Source organism: Hemiscyllium ocellatum, chromosome 43 (genome assembly GCF_020745735.1).
Source record: "Hemiscyllium ocellatum isolate sHemOce1 chromosome 43, sHemOce1.pat.X.cur, whole genome shotgun sequence".
NCBI classification, from domain to species: Eukaryota; Metazoa; Chordata; class Chondrichthyes; order Orectolobiformes; family Hemiscylliidae; genus Hemiscyllium; species Hemiscyllium ocellatum.
Window position 1 is genome coordinate 23,997,469 of NC_083443.1, and position 20,275 is coordinate 24,017,743.

At 41.1% G+C, this 20,275-nt stretch overlaps 1 protein-coding gene across 1 annotated transcript in view; it reads right to left on the reverse strand.

Annotated features, from left to right (window-relative positions):
- parga (poly (ADP-ribose) glycohydrolase a) overlaps positions 1-20,275 on the reverse strand; it is a 215,302-nt gene that overhangs the window by 159,786 nt on the left and 35,241 nt on the right. Inside the window, exons 6-7 of the mRNA XM_060854133.1 lie at positions 9,428-9,511; positions 6,645-6,719 (exon numbers count right to left, since the gene is read on the reverse strand). Coding sequence (XP_060710116.1) covers positions 6,645-6,719; positions 9,428-9,511 — 159 coding nt within the window. The remainder of the gene's footprint in view (positions 1-6,644; positions 6,720-9,427; positions 9,512-20,275) is intronic.

The window sequence follows — 20,275 nt, forward strand, 5'->3', positions numbered from 1 at the left end:
ACAACAAAAATTAAATGGATGAACTATCAGATTTCGTTTTGGGATCTAATTTGTCCAGTTTTACCAACAATTGGAATCATAAAACGTTTCTGCCACTGAGGTTAAACTGAGAGGTATATTGTTGCTGGGTACACCTTTACTCTGGTTTTCTCTACATTGGGGAGACCAAACATAAACTAAATGAACATTTTCACCGAGCATCTCAGCTGGAACCACAAGGCTGAATGATCTCCCTGTCACTGCCTATTTTAATTCCCCTTCCACTCCCTTTCTGACATGACTATCCTTGGCCTCCTCCTTTGCCACAAATGAATCAAACCACAAATTGAAGAAACAACACCTCATCTTCCGCCTGGGCAACCTACAGCCGTAGGACTCAACATTGCGTTCTCCAATTTCAAATAACCTCCCTTCCCACCACCCGACTCCCTTCAGAGTCCCTGCCCCCTCCATTCCATTCCTCTTATCAACCCCTCTTCTAGCTGCCAATTGGATTCATTCCTCCCAGTGACCAACCAGGTCGTACCCATCTCAACACCCTGACCACCACCCCGACCACCACCCCTTTTATCTGCAGCTTGCCTTACACCCACCTCCAGTCGTGAAGAAGGGTTACACCTGAAACATTGACTTCTTTACCTCCTGATGCTGCCTGGTATGCTGTGCACTTCTAGTCTCCTGCTTGTCTACCTTGGATTCCAGCAGCTGCAGTTTTTTTTAATCACTTACCTTTACTTTGAGCAAGGGTGTATAAAATTGCAATTACTTAGTATTCTGCCACTGCCATAAGTCTAAGAAATATTTGAATATTATGGACAGTGTCTCCAGTGATATTATAAAGAACACAGAACGGTGAATGCATCACAAAAAAAAGTGTACAGGAAAGCGACACACACCAACCAGGTCCTGAATGATAACAGCAACCACCCAAACACACACAAAGCAGCCGCATTAGGACCCTTTTCAAAAGGGCTACAACACTCTGCAGAAGTCCCGACCTACAAAGAGAAGATGATGAACACCTCTAGAGTATTCACCAAGAACAGATATCCCTGCAACTTCATTCGCAGATGCCTACACATAAACAACGTAATGAGGACTTGGCACAATCTAACTCACTAGACAAGCTACGTAAAAAATGTCTTGGAACTGACAGCTAGACTTCTCCATCCAATCGGATTCGTGTCAGCTCAAACTGACAGCCATGCTCAGACAACTTACAGAATTAAAGACCTTATACCCATCCATGTAAAGACTGCACAAAAAAACATATAGGGCAAACAGGCAGACAACTAGCAATCCACATCCATGAACACTAACTAGCCACTAAATACCATGAGCAGTTGTCCTTAGTAGCCACACACATGGGGATAACACAACGATCATTGGACATGCTAAACTTAGGACAGCCAGAGAATTCCTAGAAGCATGGCACTCATCCACAGACTCCATCAACAAGCACAATGACCTAGACTCAATATACCAGCCACTGCAGCAAACAACCGGAACCAGCAATCAGAAGCAGCAGGAACGGAACCAACTAAACTCCAAAAGACACTACAGCAGCACTGCACAGGGGGCTCCAAACCACCGACGGTGTTACCTAGACAGAGGACAAAACATCTGCAAATCAACTTCCCAGCTCAGTAAACATTCCCACAACCACGACAACCAGCAACTGAGCTACAAATCTTTACACAAATCTTGAACTTCTTCTTTCTATCTTCAAAAAATCAGGGTGCTATGTATGAGGCTAGTGTATGCAATTGCGTTGCACTGCAACCCCAAATGACAATTCTAAATTGGTTGGCTTCATAATGTCATAAAGCTAGCCTTTTTTTTCCTAAAAGCGGTTCCTTGCCTCAAGGAGATTCTGTCCCTTGATATTTTTTCAGAGGGTTAAAAAACCAATCAATCAGTCTGGTTTGGTACAGAGGTGAAAAAAATTTTGAGAAGCCTTTTGTTTATATGTAAACAGATGAGACTTCAGGCCGAAGTGGGCATGTTTTATAAGTGACCTGTATAAAGAAAGGGAAGTGGTCAGCTCTCTAGCTGAGCTGAGCAGTTTTTATTCAAACTTGAACTGGTGAGGAGTTCAACAGGAGCTGTGTGGAAACTCATTCTCCTTTCTGCCCTTCAACTTCAACCTGTAAGCATGTGTCCCACTTAAACTGGTTTTTAAAGGGAGTTTGCTTATTGAGACTGTTGTGTATATTCAGAACAGCAAACTTAAGCCTAATTTGGATAGACTGGGTTCTATAGGGATGCTTTATTCTGTTCTTTGTGTTTCATTGTGTAATTTTGTGTATAAATTTTTGTCTGTCTTAAAATCAAGTAGTCAACCTAGCTATCTTACTCCAGGTAATTTTCATTGTACACGTACCAAAACAAACTGCTGGCTGCTTAAGAATGTTTTCAGTCATCTGGCTTTGTCTATAACAAATAATTCTTCAAACACTCATGAATATTTAGCAATTTTTCTTCAATTGTGAAATCACATCTTATGTTGGTACAGTAGTAACTTTCTTGTTTCAAACAGCCAAAGGGATATAATCTGATATTGATATTATCTGCCAGTCTTTTGGATGAACATTAGCATCACACTGGCTCAGAAATTCACAGACCATGTTACTCATTTGTGAAATGGGCAGAGTGTCATTTGGCATGACAGCAGCATCCTGTTGTTGGCAAATGTCACTCAGATTGCTTAATACTAGGAGCTTGAAACTGTTGTTAAAACTTTTGACATAGCTCACTCTTGCAGGGAAAATTGGAGCTAAACTGGACACTTTATATGACAACATTATTTTCCTCTTACTTTGGTCATTCTTGCAAATTGCCTTGATGAGTACAAAATAATAAGCTTGGACAAAATGCCTTTTATCAGCCAGAATCTATACCTATTTTATTTTGCATCTATTATTAATCCTCACCACATATCGTTGACGTGATTGCATAAATTTACACTACGCACAACAGCTGACATAGTGGTGAAACTTCCGATTATCCCAAGTCCAGCTTATACCAGCATTGTTCTCAGATTGGTCTTATCTAATGCAGGTGTTGTTCTTTCCAATTCTCACTCACTCCCAATAAGTTGAGAGGAAACACTGAATAAGTATGCTTCTATTTTCAAAAGATTCATCACATTAATATTAAATTAAAAAAAGGTAAATCTTCTTATCACTCAGTATCTGCTCACTATTATCAGATGGATTAATACAGCAACTGGAACCTTGTCATTCCCAGAACTGTCCTACTTCAGCAAAAACTGTATGAGAATTAGTTGCCACTTGTTCAATATGCAGAATATTTGGGAACAGTCTGTACCAGGAAAAGTTAAACACATGACCAGCATTTTGTATCACTGGGACATACAAACTCTGGAGAATATTAAATTTGAGGCAATTGGGATGAATTGTATTTTATCAATTTAGTCTAAAGTGATCATTCCCATTCACTTATTTGCTGGCGTTTTTACAGAACAACACGACAGAAAGGAAAGGCAACTAGAATTTATATAGTGCCAATCATGAAACTACTGCCAAGCACCTCACTGAAGCATCTTTAAGGGGTTGTCACTATTACAACTGAGCAGTGAAATAAAATCTGAATAAACAAATGTAAGAAGTAGGGGATAGAGGGTCATGTTCATTCAATGATAAGAGGAAGGGTGGGAGGAAGCTCAGGTTGAGCACAAACATCAACAGAGACTGATTTGTTAGATGAACAATATTCCACTGAATTCTACATAACACGGCAATCAAAGCAAAGACCTTTAAGTTGCCCACTTTCCAAGATGACTCAATAGTAGTGATATTGTACAACAAAAGGAAAATGTCAAGGATGGAGAAATGAAACAAGTATCACTTTTTTCAAAGGAAAGGTATATTTAGAAGCAGAACATTTGACAACTCTCTGGGAATGGCTTCCAATGAATTCTGAAACATTGGGCCAGATTTATAGAGAGTGGCAATTTCACTCAGGTCACCACTCTGCCCCTTCTTTTTAATGATAAAAAAGAGTGCCACATTTTTGATAGGTTATTTTGCTCAGAGTGCCCTCAGAAATGCAGAGTCTTATTTCTATTATGACATTTTCTCATCGGGTCAGGATCCAGTGCCTGGAGAAATGGATGGTAGAAGGACGTAGGAGTCGCTCAATGCGAGGGGTACAATGTAAGGGATCGGGGAGAGGTACAATTGGTGGTTGTGTAAATTAAATCTGGGGTCGTTTAATAGTTAGTCATGAGTAATGAGATATATTTAAATAGTCTAACTTTTTCTGGAGTAGCTACTTATTTAATTTCATCAGAATTTTCCAAAGCTTCCAATACAATGGAGTCTTTTGGAGGGTTCCAAGTGACAAGGAACTGCACAGCAGAAAATTTAACTTGCTGAGCAATTCCTATGGACAGCGCTACAAGCAGTTCTGTAGGGATCTATACACAGCTCCTTTCTGTGCTGTAGTAATGACTGTCTGGCCTGCGAAAACTCTTCTCCATTACAATCTTTGGTGAAACAACGACAGAGTTCTCACAGCACTTGAGTTCATAATGTCACATTAAAGAGGCTTATTTGTTCTTCACCTAGCAGATGGAGTGTTACATAGGAGGTAAAAGTGACCCAAGTAGAGCAAAGTTCTGGACAACCAAATTATTTTGAAGTTGCAGCACATCTTGCCACACTGACCCAGATTTAAATGAACTGAATTAAGATTAAGAGGGCTTTGTTTGCATGGTCAGAGTTCTGGGACACTGAAAACATATCAAATGAGAACAGTTTGCATGCAAAAGGTGACTGATGTAATGCATTGTGCAGGATTAATTATTCAAACAGTGTACCTTAAACTCCAGCCTGTCTTGATTTCATCACTCACATTAACTCAGAACATTTTAGAAATTTCACTTTCCTCCTAACGCACTGCATGATGAAGGTTTACAGTAAAATATTATCTAAGAACTTGGGTTCTTATGGTTTTACTCTTTGGTTCAGCATTGCAAGTGCCTATTTTTGAAAGATAAGAAATTCTTTTTTATAACTTAAGCATGGGTCAAAACAACTGTTTCAAGAAAAAAAGATTTACAACAGAGAGGGCACGTCAGAGACAGATGACAGACAGAGGGAGAGAGGCAGAGGCCGAGAGCTAGAGAATGGTGGGTGAGAGGCCAGGTCTGAAAGGTTAAGACCAACAAAATAACTGTTTAATTTGGTACTTTTCAAGTCAGACATGCAGCGAGCTGTTGAGGCTCGAGTATATTCCAGGCCAACATAGCCAGATTTTTAATCAACAAGTAAATCAAGGGTTATAGGGAAAGGCAGGACAGTGGAGTAGAGGATTATTAGATTAGCCATGATTGCCTTGATTATCATAGCTAACTCAAAGGGTTGAATGCCCTACTTCTGCTTTTAGATCTTATGGTCTGGTGTTATTTCAGTAGCTCAAGCATATAGGGATTTTGTAGGATTCAGTAAGCGAACTTATGTTTGCACGTCTTGGGTGGAGATGGTAAGAGAGAGAACTACATCTGGTAAATGTGCAGAAATTCACTGTTGAAAAACTGCCCATGATCTTGTCAGCTGAGTAAGAAATCCTACAGTGAGGAACAGGTGTGATACTTCTCTGACGATAATAAGCTATATAGGATATGACTGGAAAAAAGGGTTGAAACTTTATTTTTGCTGTTTAGGACAAGATTGTTCCAAATTGTGTCCAACCATTTCCTGTGTTTGATAAGCCAATGTTCAAGTGAAAAGTACATTAGACTGACCATCACATTAAGCAAACAGCAAAAATAAAAGTTAGACTATCAAACTAGGTTTCACTCTGGAATTTGGTTTTACTAATATTACAATCATCTGGGATGATAATTGCTATAATCTCTTCATACTCCCTTTACTTTTATTCCCAATTCCTAGTGAAAGGCAATTGAAAGTTGAAAGGAGACTATTTTCTTCAGATATTAGAGTCTTGAAAGCACTATATTTAAATGAATCAGATGAATTTGGTGAACAAAACAGAACACAACAAAACATCATTTATACATTTTGCAAACAGCATGCAAATTTCCAAACCACTACATGGTGCAGTGGTAATGAAAATTTGCATTGGATTATCCAATAGTGATTTCATGTAATACAGCAAAACAAGCATTTTGCATAAAATACAAATTGCAATTTGAACAGAGTAGACATAATAATATAACACTCTCAGATCTTATCTTGGTGCTTTGCAATATTTTCTCACTATAACCATATTTCAAGACTTGAAAATTGTTATGATCCCTCCATAAGAACGGAGAGAGTGCAGGCCTGTTAGAGCACAAGCTTGGCTCTTGTAACTTGATCAATCCTCCATGGCGGGTATTAGTGCCTTGGATCTCACAAGCCCACTTGGGTCCTGATCCCCAAAGTCACTGAATTAACTGTTGTTCTCAATAATGTACTCCAGCTAGTTTTAGCTAATGTCACATTAGGAAACAAAACTAGTTTAATTATTTGAAAATAAAACGAAAGCAGAATTTAAATAAACTTCGTAAGTCTATATACGTTATGTTGGTCAAAACTAGCCGCTTAAAATGAGCTAAACAGATTTCAAAACTGCACAGTACAGATTCTTAGAACACCACCATTATATTTTCTTACCTCATTACAAAGGTAATTCAGGGTAGTGAAGTCCCATTTCTTGGCATATCCTGCATTATACTTCAGTATTGCATCCTTTAAAAAAAAAGAAACAATTTCCAAACAGTGGTTACTTGCCTGGTTGTATTCAAAGAATCCATTCTCTAAGTCAACCAATGCCACAGTTATGCCTTAATTAGCCAGATTGGTCTGATCAGCCAGAATAGTGAGACAAACACATAAAACGAGGCAAGGATCAGCAGTTCAGTTTATGATAGATTGGTAAAATGAAGAAGAAAGCAGTATTAGTTGAAAATGATTGAACTTTAAAACAGAATGGCCTCCAACCGTCACGAAGTTCCAGAAAATGAAGAGGGGGCCAACTTATTAAAAAGATCAAGAGCAGAGAAGGAGAAAGTACAGAAATTGTTATGTTTACAGTTTTAAAAACAGCAGTGAAAAATAGTAACTGTAACCAATTATAAGCTGACAAAAATGAAAATACACTCATCATATGTCTGGTGCACTGTTGCACACTGAAAACATCATTTTCTTCCTCTATTAATTGACCACCGTGACACAGAAATATTCTGTTTTAGTTTTATTTCCATTTACCTTAAGGTCTAATATTAAGTCATGCATAAAAAACAAATCACAATTTATTCTTTTGTTAGCACTGATATCAGACAGAGGCAGCCGCAGCACTAGTTAGTCCTGCATCACTGACCCAAACAAATGGAAAAGCAACAAAAATCATCATCAGTACCTTGCTGTAACACACATAGGAAGGTAGAGGATGAATTTAATTGTGAGGCTCTCAATAGTCAAACTGTCTATCAACAACTACCCTCTTCACTGACATGAAAAGAATGGTTATTTAGAAATAAAATGGCCCCCATGAAGGGTGGTAGAAGCAAGAAACATCAACATTTAAGAAATACTTGATAATGTACTTGATAATCACTTGAAATAGTATAGCATACAAGACTACATGCCAAGTGCTGGAGAATGGGAGTAGAACAGATAGGTGCTTGGCGACTGGCACAGTCACAATGGGCCGAACTGCCTCTTTCTATGCTGTAAACCTGCATGATTCTAAACCCTATTCTAAATGTCAACACCTCAATCAATCAATACTTAATCTTCTCTACAGAAAAGCAAAGAACCTAGACTCCTCCAATCTCACCTTTTAGGTTTCTCATCCTTTACATTAATTATTCCTGAGATACAGGTGATGCTGGTGAGGTGACATTTATTGGCCAAAGTTAACTACCCCAAAAGGAAGGGGAAGAGAGGTTGTCTCCTTGAATCCTGATAGTCCTTCTGGTGATTTATAGTGAATCCTTATTATGAGTAAATGAAATTCAGGATATTGTCAATGGTGAAGGAATGGTGACACAGCCCTAAGTTAAAAGTAGTTTGTGATATGGAGGTGGTATCTCCACAATATTACTGTTCTTCTTGTAGTCAATGTCATGATATTGTTCAGCAGCACTGTTAAGTTGGGTAAATTTCAAAATTCCAGCCTGTGATTCATATGTATTGCAGTGACAGTATGTAGTATGATAGAATGGATCAAAGGGGTGAAGACTGCATTGATATTCCAACCAAGGAAACTGCTTTGTCCTGGATGGTGGTGAGCTTTGGGGATCTTTGTTATAATTGGAACCATCCAGGCAGGTGGCAAGTATTTACACTAGTAAATCTTTTCTCTACTCTCTTCATAATTTCATAGCTTCCAAAATTAAGGGTCCAAAAACTGTACAGAATTCAATAATCAATTATTTAACCATGCTTACTTAACATTATCTCCTAATATATTACTTTAAATCCACGTTTATAAATCCTAGGATTAAACAGCTTTTCCAACAAGCATTTTGGCTTGTGTTTCGGAGGACACATCAGCCAAACTGGCAACACACTATGTTAGAATCTCAAATGTAGATATGCTAGTTTGAGGTTATGTTTAAAAAATGTATATCTATTAACTGGTTATGTAGTCCAACATTAAAATAATGCTCTCATTATGCTTCACAAGATTTTTAAATATTACAGAAAAAACACATCCAATTGAAGCTTTTCATCTTACACTCATCAGGATAGTTTTGCAAGCCTATCAATCATCCATATTGATCAATGTCAGATGAAAAGCTTTGACAGCATGTCTCTGTTTTCCAGAAGTAATGAAGTTCTGTACTATGAAGTGATTATTTAGATTATTTTATATTAACACTGGGATGCAGACTGTTAACAATTTACATTACAATTCATACAACTATACGGTAGGTGGAGGAAACATGACTGTCCCTCCTAGTCCTACTACCTTGAAAAACTGTTCAACTAGATTCATTTCCATACCCTGTATGTCTTTACAGCTCTTTGATGACAGTAATTCAATGGCATTTTAATGAATGGACTGCGTTCACATGAAAAGTTAAATTATTCCCTCAGTGAAATCATAGAATGTTTCTTCACTACTTCATCAACACGAACGTATCTAGCCATAGCAACGAAGACCATACTACTAATCTACCAACTGCTAAAAATGATGACTGGAGAACTGATATTTAAAATAAATAATTTATCATTGCATAACATCCCAAAAATGGCTCAAAGAATGAAAATGCCACTTCTACAAGGACATAAGTGGATCTTAATGTGGATAGTGGAACAGAACTATTTAATTCAATATGCAAACATGTTCAAAAACAATTGAATTCTGTCAATGAACTTAAAATATATTCTCAGCAAACCCTAATCCCCACAACCCATAGTTACGGATTTGATCTTATTTCACATTGTACCTTCACATCCTCTGAATTCGTAAAGGTTCTCAACAATGCTGTTCGAATTAACTCCCATCGACTGCTTACATTTTTGCTTCCATCCTGTTAAGAGAAAATACATGAATTTTTAGATGCAGTTTATGCTCACAAGCGCTACAACAAAATCTACTTAACATAAAAAGTATAATTCAAAAATGTGACATTCCAAATTCTAGACTTCCTGAGAAAGTACAACGATTGTTTCATAGAATAATAAGTTATAAATTAAAAAGACTGAGCAAATGCCGTAAACATGACATTGCATTTAATGGCATTACTGTTGCTAGATCACTTAGAAGCAACACCCTTGATCACAAATTGAATCGAATCAGCCATCCAAATAGAGCAGCTACAAAGCTGGGAGTTCCTCAAAAACCCAGCTCCGAACTCCCCAGGGCCAGTCCACCATCAACAAGCCACAAGTTAGGGATTTACTAGATACTCTCAACTGCCTACATAGATGTAGCTTCTACACCACACAAGAAGCTCCAAGACCATAAGACATAGGAGTGGAAGTAAGGCCATTCGGTCCATCGAGTCCACTCTGCCATTTAATCATGGCTGATGGGCATTTCAACTCCACTAACCCGCATTCTCCCTGTAGCCCTTAATTCCTTGTGACATCAAGAATTTATCAATCTCTGCATTGAAGACATTTAGCGTCCCGGACTCCACGGTAATGAATTCCACAGGCCCACCACTCTCTGGCTGAAGAAATGTCTCGGCATTTCTGTTCTGAATTGACCCCCTCTAATTCTAAGGCTGTGCCCTAGTCTCCTCGCCTAATGGAAACAATTTCTTAGCGTCCACCCTTTCCAAGCCACGTATTATCTTGTAAGTTTCTATTAGATCTCCCATTAACCTTCTAAACTCCAATGAGTAAAATCCCAGGATCCTCAGCCATTCTTCGTATGTTAGACCTACCATTCCAGGGATCATCCGTGTGAATCTCCGCTGGACATGCTTCAGTGCCAGTATGTCCTTCCTGAGGTGTGGGGACCAAAACTGAACACAGTACTCCAAATGGAGCCTAACCAGAGCTTTATAAAATCTCAGTAGCACGACGGTGCTTTTATATTCCAAGCCTCTTGAGATAAATGACAACATTGCATTCACTTTCTTAATCACGGATTCAAGCTGCATGTTTACCTTTAGAGAACCCTCGACTAGCACTCCCAGGTCCCTTTGTACTTTGGCTTTATGAATTTTCTCACCATTTAGAAAATAGTCCATGCTTGTATTCGTTTTTCCAAAGTGCAAGACCTCGCATTTGCTCACATTGAACTTCATCAGCCACTTCCTGGACCACTCTCCCAAACTGTCTAGGTCCTTCTGCGGCCTCCCCACTCCCTCAGGTGGACAGACAGGTAGTACTATCTTTGTATAATCAGCAAACTTCGCTAGAAAGCCCCCAATCCCTTCATCCAGATCATTAATATATAACGTGAACAGCTGCAGCCCCAACACTGAACCCTGTGGGACACCGCTTGTCACCGGATGCCATTCCGAAAAAGAACCTCTTATCCCAACTCTCTGCCTTCTGTCAGACAGCCAATCCTCAATCCATACCAGTAGCTCAGCTTGAACACCACGGGCCCTCACCTTACTCAGCAACCTCCCGTGTGGCACCTTATCAAAGGCCCTTTGGAAGTCTAGATAGACCGCATCCACTGGGTTTCCCTGGTCTAACCTACTTGTCACCTCTTCACAGAATTCTAACAGGTTTGTCAGGCATGACATCCCCTTACTAAATCCATTATGATTTGTTCTAATTCGACTCTTCTCTTCCAAGAATTTAGAAACCTCATCCTTAACGATGGATTCTAGAATTTTACCAACAACTGAGGTTAGGCTAATTGGCCTATAATTTTCCATCTTTTGTCTTCATCCTTTCTTGAACAATTGGGTTACAACAGTGGTCTTCCAATCATCCGGGAGTTTCCCTGACTCCAGTGACTTTTGAAAGATCTCAACCAATGCCTCCGCTATTTCCTCAGCCACCTCCCTCAGAACTCTAGGATGTAGCTCATCCGGGCCAGGAGATTTGTCAATTTTAAGAGCTTTTAGCCTTTCTAGCACTCTCTCTTTTATAATGGCAACCATACTCAACTCAGCCCCCTGACTCCCTTTAATTGTTGGGATATTACTCATGTGAAGACTGACGCAAAGTGCTTATTACATTCTCCAGCTATTTCCTGATCTCCCATCACTTCCAGCATCAGTTTGAAGTGGCCCAATGTCTACTTTTGTCTGTCATTTGTTTCTTATGTATTGAAAGAAACTTTTACTATCGTCTCTAATATTACTACCTTCCTTCATATTTGATCCTCTCCTTCCTTATTTCTCTCTGTTATCCTCTGTTTGTTTTGGTAGCCTTCCCAATCTTCTGATTTCCCAGTGCTCTTGGCCACTTTATAGGATCTCTCTTTTTCTTTGATACATTTCCTGACTTCCTTTGTCAGCCATGGCAGTCTAATCCCTCCCCGGATAATCTTTCTTTTCTTGGGGATGAACTTCTGTACTGTGTCCTCAATTATACTCACAAACTCCTGCCATTTTTGCTCTACTGTCTTCCCTGCTAGGCTCTGCTTCCAGTCGATTTTCGTCAGTTCTTCTCTCATGCCCTCATAATTACCTTTGTTTAACTGGAACACCATTACATCCGATTTTACCTTCTCTCTTTCAAACTGCAGACTGAACTCTACCATATTATGATCGCTGCTTCCTAAGTGTTCCCTTACTTTAAGATCTTTTATAAAATCTGGTTCACTACATAGCATTAGATCCAAAATAACCTGCTCCCTTGAGGGGTTCATGACAAGCTGTTCCAAAAAGCCATCCTGTAAGCATTCCAAGAATTCCCTTTCTTTGGATCCACTGGCAACATTATTTACCCAGTCCACCTGCATATTGAAGTCCCCCATGATCACCATGACCTTGCTTTTCTGACATGCCTTCTCTATTTCCCGGTACATGTTGCACCTCTGGTCCTGACCACTGTTAGGAGGTCTGTACATAACTCCCATTATGGTTTTTTTGCCTTTGTGGTTCCTCAATTCCACCCACACAGACTCCACATCATCCGACTCTGTCATTCAGTGCCATAGATTTAAATTTTGTTCTTAACTAACAAGGCCACCCCGCCCCCTCTGCCCACCTCCCTGTCTTTTCGATAAGTTGTAAGTCCTTGAATGTTTAACTGCCAGTCCTGAACCCCTGCAACCATGTCTCTGTGATGCCTACCACATCATAATCATTCACGATGATCTGTGCCGTGAGTTCTTTGTTACAAATGCTATGAGCATTCAGGTAAAGTGCCTTAATGCTAACATTCTTATCATTAGAGATATTGGAAGTCATAAGATATCCTAAGTTATCCTTCCTTTTTGTTGCATTCCCAGTATGTCTCAAGGTTAAATCCACCTGCATACATGCTATCCTCTTGCTTATCTTTCCATTTAACTCCATACGCCATCCTCCCTATCGCTTTCACTTTCCCTTTCCAACTAGAAGTTTAAAGTCCTACTGACCACCCTATTTATCCTCTTCGCTGGAACATTGGTACCAAATCGGTTCAGGTGGAGACCGTTCCAACGGTACTGCCCAGATATATTTCCGACAGTCCCCTGGTCGTCGCTCCTGCTCTTCCTACTTATTAACTAGGTTAGAGGAGGAAGGCAGGTGGGAGACACTACTGTAGTAGAGTCTCGGGTTTAGCCGCCTTGCTGATATATATGGTCATTGCTTTCCTTCCCAGCTGCCCCTCCAGTCCACGTCACTTCCTCCACTGCTCCCGCTCCTTCTCCACCGCTGCTCGCACTTAAAATGGCCGTTGGCAAAGGGTGAGTATTTATTCTCACTGCTTACCTTCCTGGCTACCCCTCTGGTCCCTGTCACTTCCCCCGCTGCTCCCACTCCTTCTGTCAAAGAGAAAAACACTGCTGCCCGCTACCGGTAAGTAATTTTAATAAAAACTGCCTTATCTTATCTTTGGAGTTCATCCTACCTCCGCTGCTGCTCGCACTCAAAAGACAATGTACCCTGCTTGATCAGCTGCTAACCAAAGCCACCAGCTTCAAAATTCACTCTACCCACCGCTTACATACAGCTTGCATCATTCACAAGATGCACACCTCACCATGGTTCCTTCCAAACCTGCAATCTCTTTCACTAAGAAGGAAAAGGGCACCGGATGATGGAAAGCGATCACCTTCAAATTCCTTTCCAAGCCACATGCCATCCTGACTTGTAACTATAGCAACAGCAATGCACTAACAGTACTATGGGTGCACCTCTAACAGATAGACAGTAACAATTCAACAATGCGATTCACCACCACCTTTTAAAGTAAAAATTAGGCAATGTGTTGTCCTGGCCAGTGCCATACACTGAGATTAAGAAATGTTACAAATATTGAGCTGTCATTAATTGATAAATTCCAGCTAAATTATCAATTGTGCAGGACCATTATCACAACCATCAAGCTCATTTTTCAAGAAAGCACAACATACAAATGATCATTATGCATGTTTCAACTGCATCAGGAACACAAATGCCGGGCATAGGTTCCACTATACAAAAGAGACAGTTTACTTCAGGGAACAAAGTTTGGTGTAGAAAACATGGGAATGGCCCTGTATGTGTAAGAGGCCAGGTAGGAGAATGTGAGGACGGCAGATGCTGGACAGCAGAGCTGCGTGTGATGCTGGAAAAGCACATTTTGGGCAAGTTGATTCTCCTGCTCCTCGGATGCTGCCTGACCTGCTGTGCTCTTCAGCACCACACTCTATGCATCACTGCACCTGACCTCATGTTGTAAGTTCCAGTAGGTATGACAGTCCTGAACAAGCACAAAAGCTTCAAACTCACAAACATTGTGGGAGCAAAATATGCCTGACTCAACAACTTTTCCAACTGTTCCAGAACCTGTGAGGTCTTCTGCTCCTGTCAAATGTTTTAGATATCCCAGAATCTGAGACAGTAACGCCGTTTGTTGCTTCCTTGGCGCCTGAAGAGGAGAACAAAATTCTTCAAAGACGCTCCAGGTATAAGAAGCGAGCTACTGTGCATTACATGCTGTCCGTATTAGAGACAGAGTTGGCGAAACCTGACCTCATGCTAAAATGTCCCAGGAGGAGCTATGCCCTCGAACTTAGGAAAGGATGGTTGTAATGATAATGAGATCAGCCAGGTTCATCTCATAGAATATGAGATCTGGTCCAATCAGGGAGCCCTGGCTGACAGATAAAAAACAGGAATGTCAGAGGTTCTGTTCACTCAGTTGAATCAGTGTCAAGACACTCTACATGTAAGTCATGGGTGACTTGGTGATGGGATACCAGCTTCTGGGGAATTACTTCCATTCGCTTCACTTCCCTTTTTTCTCCCGTCTCCTTTTCTTAGGCTGTAACTTACCAAATATAATGAACATTAAACAGATAAATGAAGAGTACTCAGCGCAAACTGTTTATTTACAGCAAATACAAATTTCACTATTTTTACCCAAAGTATCAAAAAAGACACTTCTACACCATCAATACAAATCAGACCTTTAAAATACAGGTCTCTTATTTCTCAGATGGTTGTTCATGGCATGGAGTCTTGTGATTAGCCACTCTCTGCTAAGCTCAGGCTAATCTGTCTTTGCGTACTGCCTAAGATTTAGCTCCAATTTCCTTTGAAGATACCCCAGAAGAAACATTAAAAACTGTGTCTCTCAATAGCTTAGCTCATCAATGATTACATATTACAGCACAAAAGGAGACCATTAGCCCACCATGTCTGTGCCAGCTTTTCAAAACAGCTTTCTAATTAGCCCCACATCCCTGCTCTTTCCTACTTAATTACTTTCCCCTCAGGTACTCATCAAATTCCCTTTCAGAAGTCATTTTATTTTTGAATCTATTTCCACTATCCTTTTCAAGAGTATATTCCAAACCACCATAACCTCAGAAGAAATTCTAATTTGACTTCTAGTTCTCCTGTCAATTATCTTAAATAATCTTCAATCATTTCTCATTGGAAACGATTCTTAATATGTATGCTTCAAACCTTTCAGGATTTTGAACTATATTATATTTGCCTTCAGTCCTAAGGCAAACTCTAGTCTCCATGGAACTGAAGCTCTATTCCTGCTTTATGTCAACATCACAAGTTGATGTTATTCCGCACCTTCAATGCTGCCATTCTAGACAATCTCCTTTGCATCCGCTCCACCATCTCTATATTAAATACACCCTTCCTCGAGTATAATTTCCAGAACTGTTTTTAATATTTGGATCTTAAAAATGTGACCAGTAAACAAGAATTCTCATGAAGAATTTATGACAGACAAAAAGCTTCATTTGTTTCATGCCTGTATTGGAATAACTAATGCTGTCATGTAGTAGTAATACAAACTTATTGGGAGGAGATATTTCACAAAAATACTTACATTCTATTTGAACCACATATTATCAGATTAAATGTATAATAGTAAAGTGCAATTTGTGTGTTATTCATTTCAGGAGAATATGGAATGTGTAAACCGCACCGTGACTTGGCTAGGCATTCTATCTGCCCCAAAAATCTCCCACGATGTGAAGGTGCTGACGTTGGATGGGTCGACAAGGTCAGAAGACACACGACACCAGGTTACAGTCCAACAGGTTTATTTGAAATCACAAGCTTTTGGAGAACAGCCTCTTTGTCAGGTGAAGTGACTTTGTTTTTGCCCCAAAACCATAAATAAAGCTTTAATTACTATCTTGATCAAGTCCAACACACATTATTCACATTCATTACCAAATGTCATTTGAAGATCAAAGTCAAGAACTGCAATTCCAAATCAAACGGTTTAAACTATTTTTTCTTGTAGCAATCTTACAGCACAACAGATGCTCATTTGGTACATTGCATCCACACTGGTGGTTTGATAAAGCTGTCTAATTTGTCCCATATTCCACCATTTTCCCTACAACCCTGAACATCAGTATGCTTGCATTTGTCTTGCGAAGGTTACTATGGAATCTGCTTCCACAACAATTACCTCCAACAACTACGTTGACAGTCAGACATTGTAGTCTGAAATTAACCAGCAAAAATAAAATTGAGAGGAAAAAGTAGAGAAATCTGGAACACAGGACCATACTTGAAGAGATCAAGAAAAAGTCCAACACACTAGCTGTCAGAGAGAACTATTTCACTCTTGTTATGATCCCTATGAAGACCAACAACTTCTAAAAATTTTGAATTTGCAGCCAGTTGCTGAAAAAAAGAGAAAAAGACTAAAATAGTTAAGTCTTGTTATCAACATAAAACAAACTTCGAGTGAACTTTATTACCTTGTCTACTTAAACAAAAAACTTCCCCTTTTACTTTTAACACATACAAAAAAATACATTTTACAGGTACACATCAAATTGTCTCTTAAGTTGGGATTCAATTCTAGAGCCAATAGAAAGTGATATTTTAGCTCCTAAGGGTTTACATCTGTTCTTTTCGTTTACCAAGCTGGTATCTTTGAAACCCAGAGATTCCTGTAGTCTAAGCAATGCTTCTAGGTGCAGCCCTAAAAACTTGACACCATCCAGAACAAAGTCTGATCAAAACCCACATGATTTTGAATACCGTTCAGTCAAATTGATTCTGGGATTAGCATTCAGATCTCCCTAAAACTTTCTTGGAGATGTTGGGGATAATCTGCTATCGGGGTACCTACATTGGGGCTAGGGAGGGGAGCACCATTATTAAAGCAGACACTGTCAGGTACCAGCTAAAACACAGCCATGTAAAGTAAACCCAGCCACTGCAGGCCACATTCCTTGGGGATTAGAACATGTCCGTCAGTTTCAGATCATCCTGTTACAATCTCATTGTTAATAAAGGAAACCGGTAACTATCGGATAGTGTAAATCGCACCGATACTACACTTGATTGATAAAGTGCTTGCTAATGCCTCCGCTGACGTCAAACTCATTCAGGTCCTGTGTTAAATGATAATACCTGTATATTCAACTATGGAGAACTATTGTGAACGCCCAGACAGCCAGGCGCATAGCAATGAGGAAACCCTTCCAAACAATAAACTTTTAAATTACAAGATCGGAAACTGCTGAACCCAGGATGTCTACCCATTGTTCAGCACAGCAGGAGCTGGACAGGTATCTCGGGGCAGCCAATAGAGACACTAATCCCTTCACAGACAGGTGAACCGACCAATGAGAGAACCGAACGAGGGGAACCTGACCGGGAACTCGAGGAAGCACGAAGTATAACTGCTCCAGGTCCGTAGAGGAAGACAGAACGCCTTCTCCAACAAATTGCATGCTCTTGAATTCGTTGTATAGTTTGCCAGTCTTGATTCTGTAATAAACGGTGTTTTTGCTCCAAACTCTAGCCGGTGTGATCTCTCCTTCCAAAGAACACGTGGAGACGAGACCCTACGGGTCCGTCCCAACAACTGGTGAGCCTGAACGTGGGAAGAGAAAGAGACGACCGCAAGTTGGCCACGTTGGCGGACCGGAGGGCAGACAAACTTTCGGCCAAACTTTTAAAAGGTGAGGAAGCGCCTGTTAAAGCAAAGACTTCCAGTAGGTAAATTTTTAAGTTAGTCAGTCTTTGTCTGCTCCCTGATCCTCACCAACACAAACAGTACTTTTAAATCAGTTTGGCAGCAACGTTGCAGAGTCCGTACTGGTAAGCTATTTTCTCACTTCTTCACTAATACCTGCCTGTTTTCGCGGTACTGAAGTGACTAATTGATCCATGGCTAGCCTTAAGTTAATGCGTGGATTTCGGATCCTGGACGCAGTTTTTTTGAGTTGAGTTTTACGCGTGGATTTCGGATCCTGGACGCGGTTTTTGAGTTAAGTTAATGCGTGGATTTCGGATCCTGGACACAGCTTTCTGAGTTAAGGTACAGCGTGGCTTACGGAGCCTGGACGCTTTTTGAAATTAATTACTACAGCGCTGACCGCACTTGACTGATTGGATCCTTTCTCTTTTTAATAAGCACTTTAACTCTGACAACTATCGATAGACACACTCGCTGCTAGCATCCTAAGGGGACAGAGGGCGGATCTCATCTCCTGGATAGGGTTTATCCGCACATGCGTCTGCCTTAGACCGGTTGTTAAGAGCAGAGATCTGCCACGCGAAGGTCAGGCTTTTGAACAAAGCACTGTTTTTAAAGCGGTACCCATCAGGGGGATCCGACATGGGGGACTTGATTTCGGACCGCCGAGGATGTAATGCCTCGAAACATGTAACTAAAACTGGGGATGAGGGACTGCGACAGACGGAGACGAGGGTACGGACACACCGACAGTATGCGTGGCTTGGCATGTATGTGGGTGAAAACCAGTGTGGGGCCGGCCCACTGAGAGAGGGAGTGAGTGAGTGAGTGCAGTGATTTTTAACAGACGTGGCGAACGGAGGTGTCGCAGCAAATGTTTCATCCTAGGTCTCGGTGTACAGTGGACCGGCGCCGACAGCCTGAGTGACGGAGAGGGACCGTGGGAAGCCGCCCAGCAGCCGAAAGCAGTTTTACTGCTGTCGGAGTACGTGAGTGTTGTTCTCTACACTTAGCGGTTTGGGATTGATCACTTAATGGTCTGGGATTTTTCTCCATAGTCTCGTCTTGATTTTTAGGATTAAATACCACTTGTCCCCCCACTATCACTTTTAATTACTCTTATACTTGGAAAGGAATACCTGGATGTAGGGAGGGGGCGCAGGAAGGGATGGTGGAGCTTTTTATTTTAATAACACTACAGCTGTGGAATCCTAAGACGGTAAATCTCAGGGTGTCCCGTGCTCACCCTAGTTTTGGCGGGTCACCCTTCTCTGGGCAGGTCACCTTAGTTCTTGGCGGGCTTTCTTGCTTTTGGCGCGAAGGCTCAGGTTGGGCGGGGCCAGCTGACTTTTGGCGCGAACGCTCAGTTGGGGCGGGGCCCGTTCGCTTTTGGCGCGAATGCTCACTCTTGGCAGGATTGCACAGTCTAGAAGGGGCTGCTCGCCTGCGGACGTTCCGCCACCCTATTAGCTCAACTACCGCGCCACCACTACACCGATGGGTCTCTCAAGCGTCATTGCCCTACTCCATGGGATTACTCGATGAACAGGTCCTCTTCAGTTACTGGGATGTCGATATGAATCATGCCTCTAACCACATCTTGTTTGACAGGTTGTACCTTTTACTTTTAACTATAACGTCCCGACCAACAACTTGCGCATTGCCGTATCGCCATACTGTGCGTTTTCATTTACAATGTTTTGTATGTCCAGTGTTTGGCCGTCCCACTGCCCAAATATCCCCCAACCCACTTATTTTTGTCTCTCTCTCTTTTTCCCCCGCTGGTCACAGGCCTCAGGCCTTCAACTAGGACGTGCTACTCAGCACACAGCAGGGTGCTTGGCCCATCTCTTTTCCTCGCGGCCGCTCACTCATCTTTTTGTCCGTCGACATGGGTGTTTAGGCCATCCCTTTTCCCCTCGTGTTCACAAAGTGCCAAGAACGAGGGGGGGCCCATCTACTCCTTCTTCCGACTATGCCCTCCAAATTTTAATGCCCCTTCTCACGCACCCATTTTTATCTTTTCTCCCAAGTCCACAGATTTTTTCTTTTGCTAAAGCATTATGGACGCTCATTTTAAAGCAATTTCCTCCTGCTACTTGTCCCCCCCCTCCTCAAGTTTGCGGCTAGGGAGGGTTGAGCTACTGCTGCCACAGACACTGCCATTTCCAGTCCCTAAAGCGGGTATTGGCAACCATGCGGGGTGCAGATGCCAGCCAGTCTCTCTGTCTGAGGCTACACTCTCCAATGCTTTGAACATGCAACCTGTAACT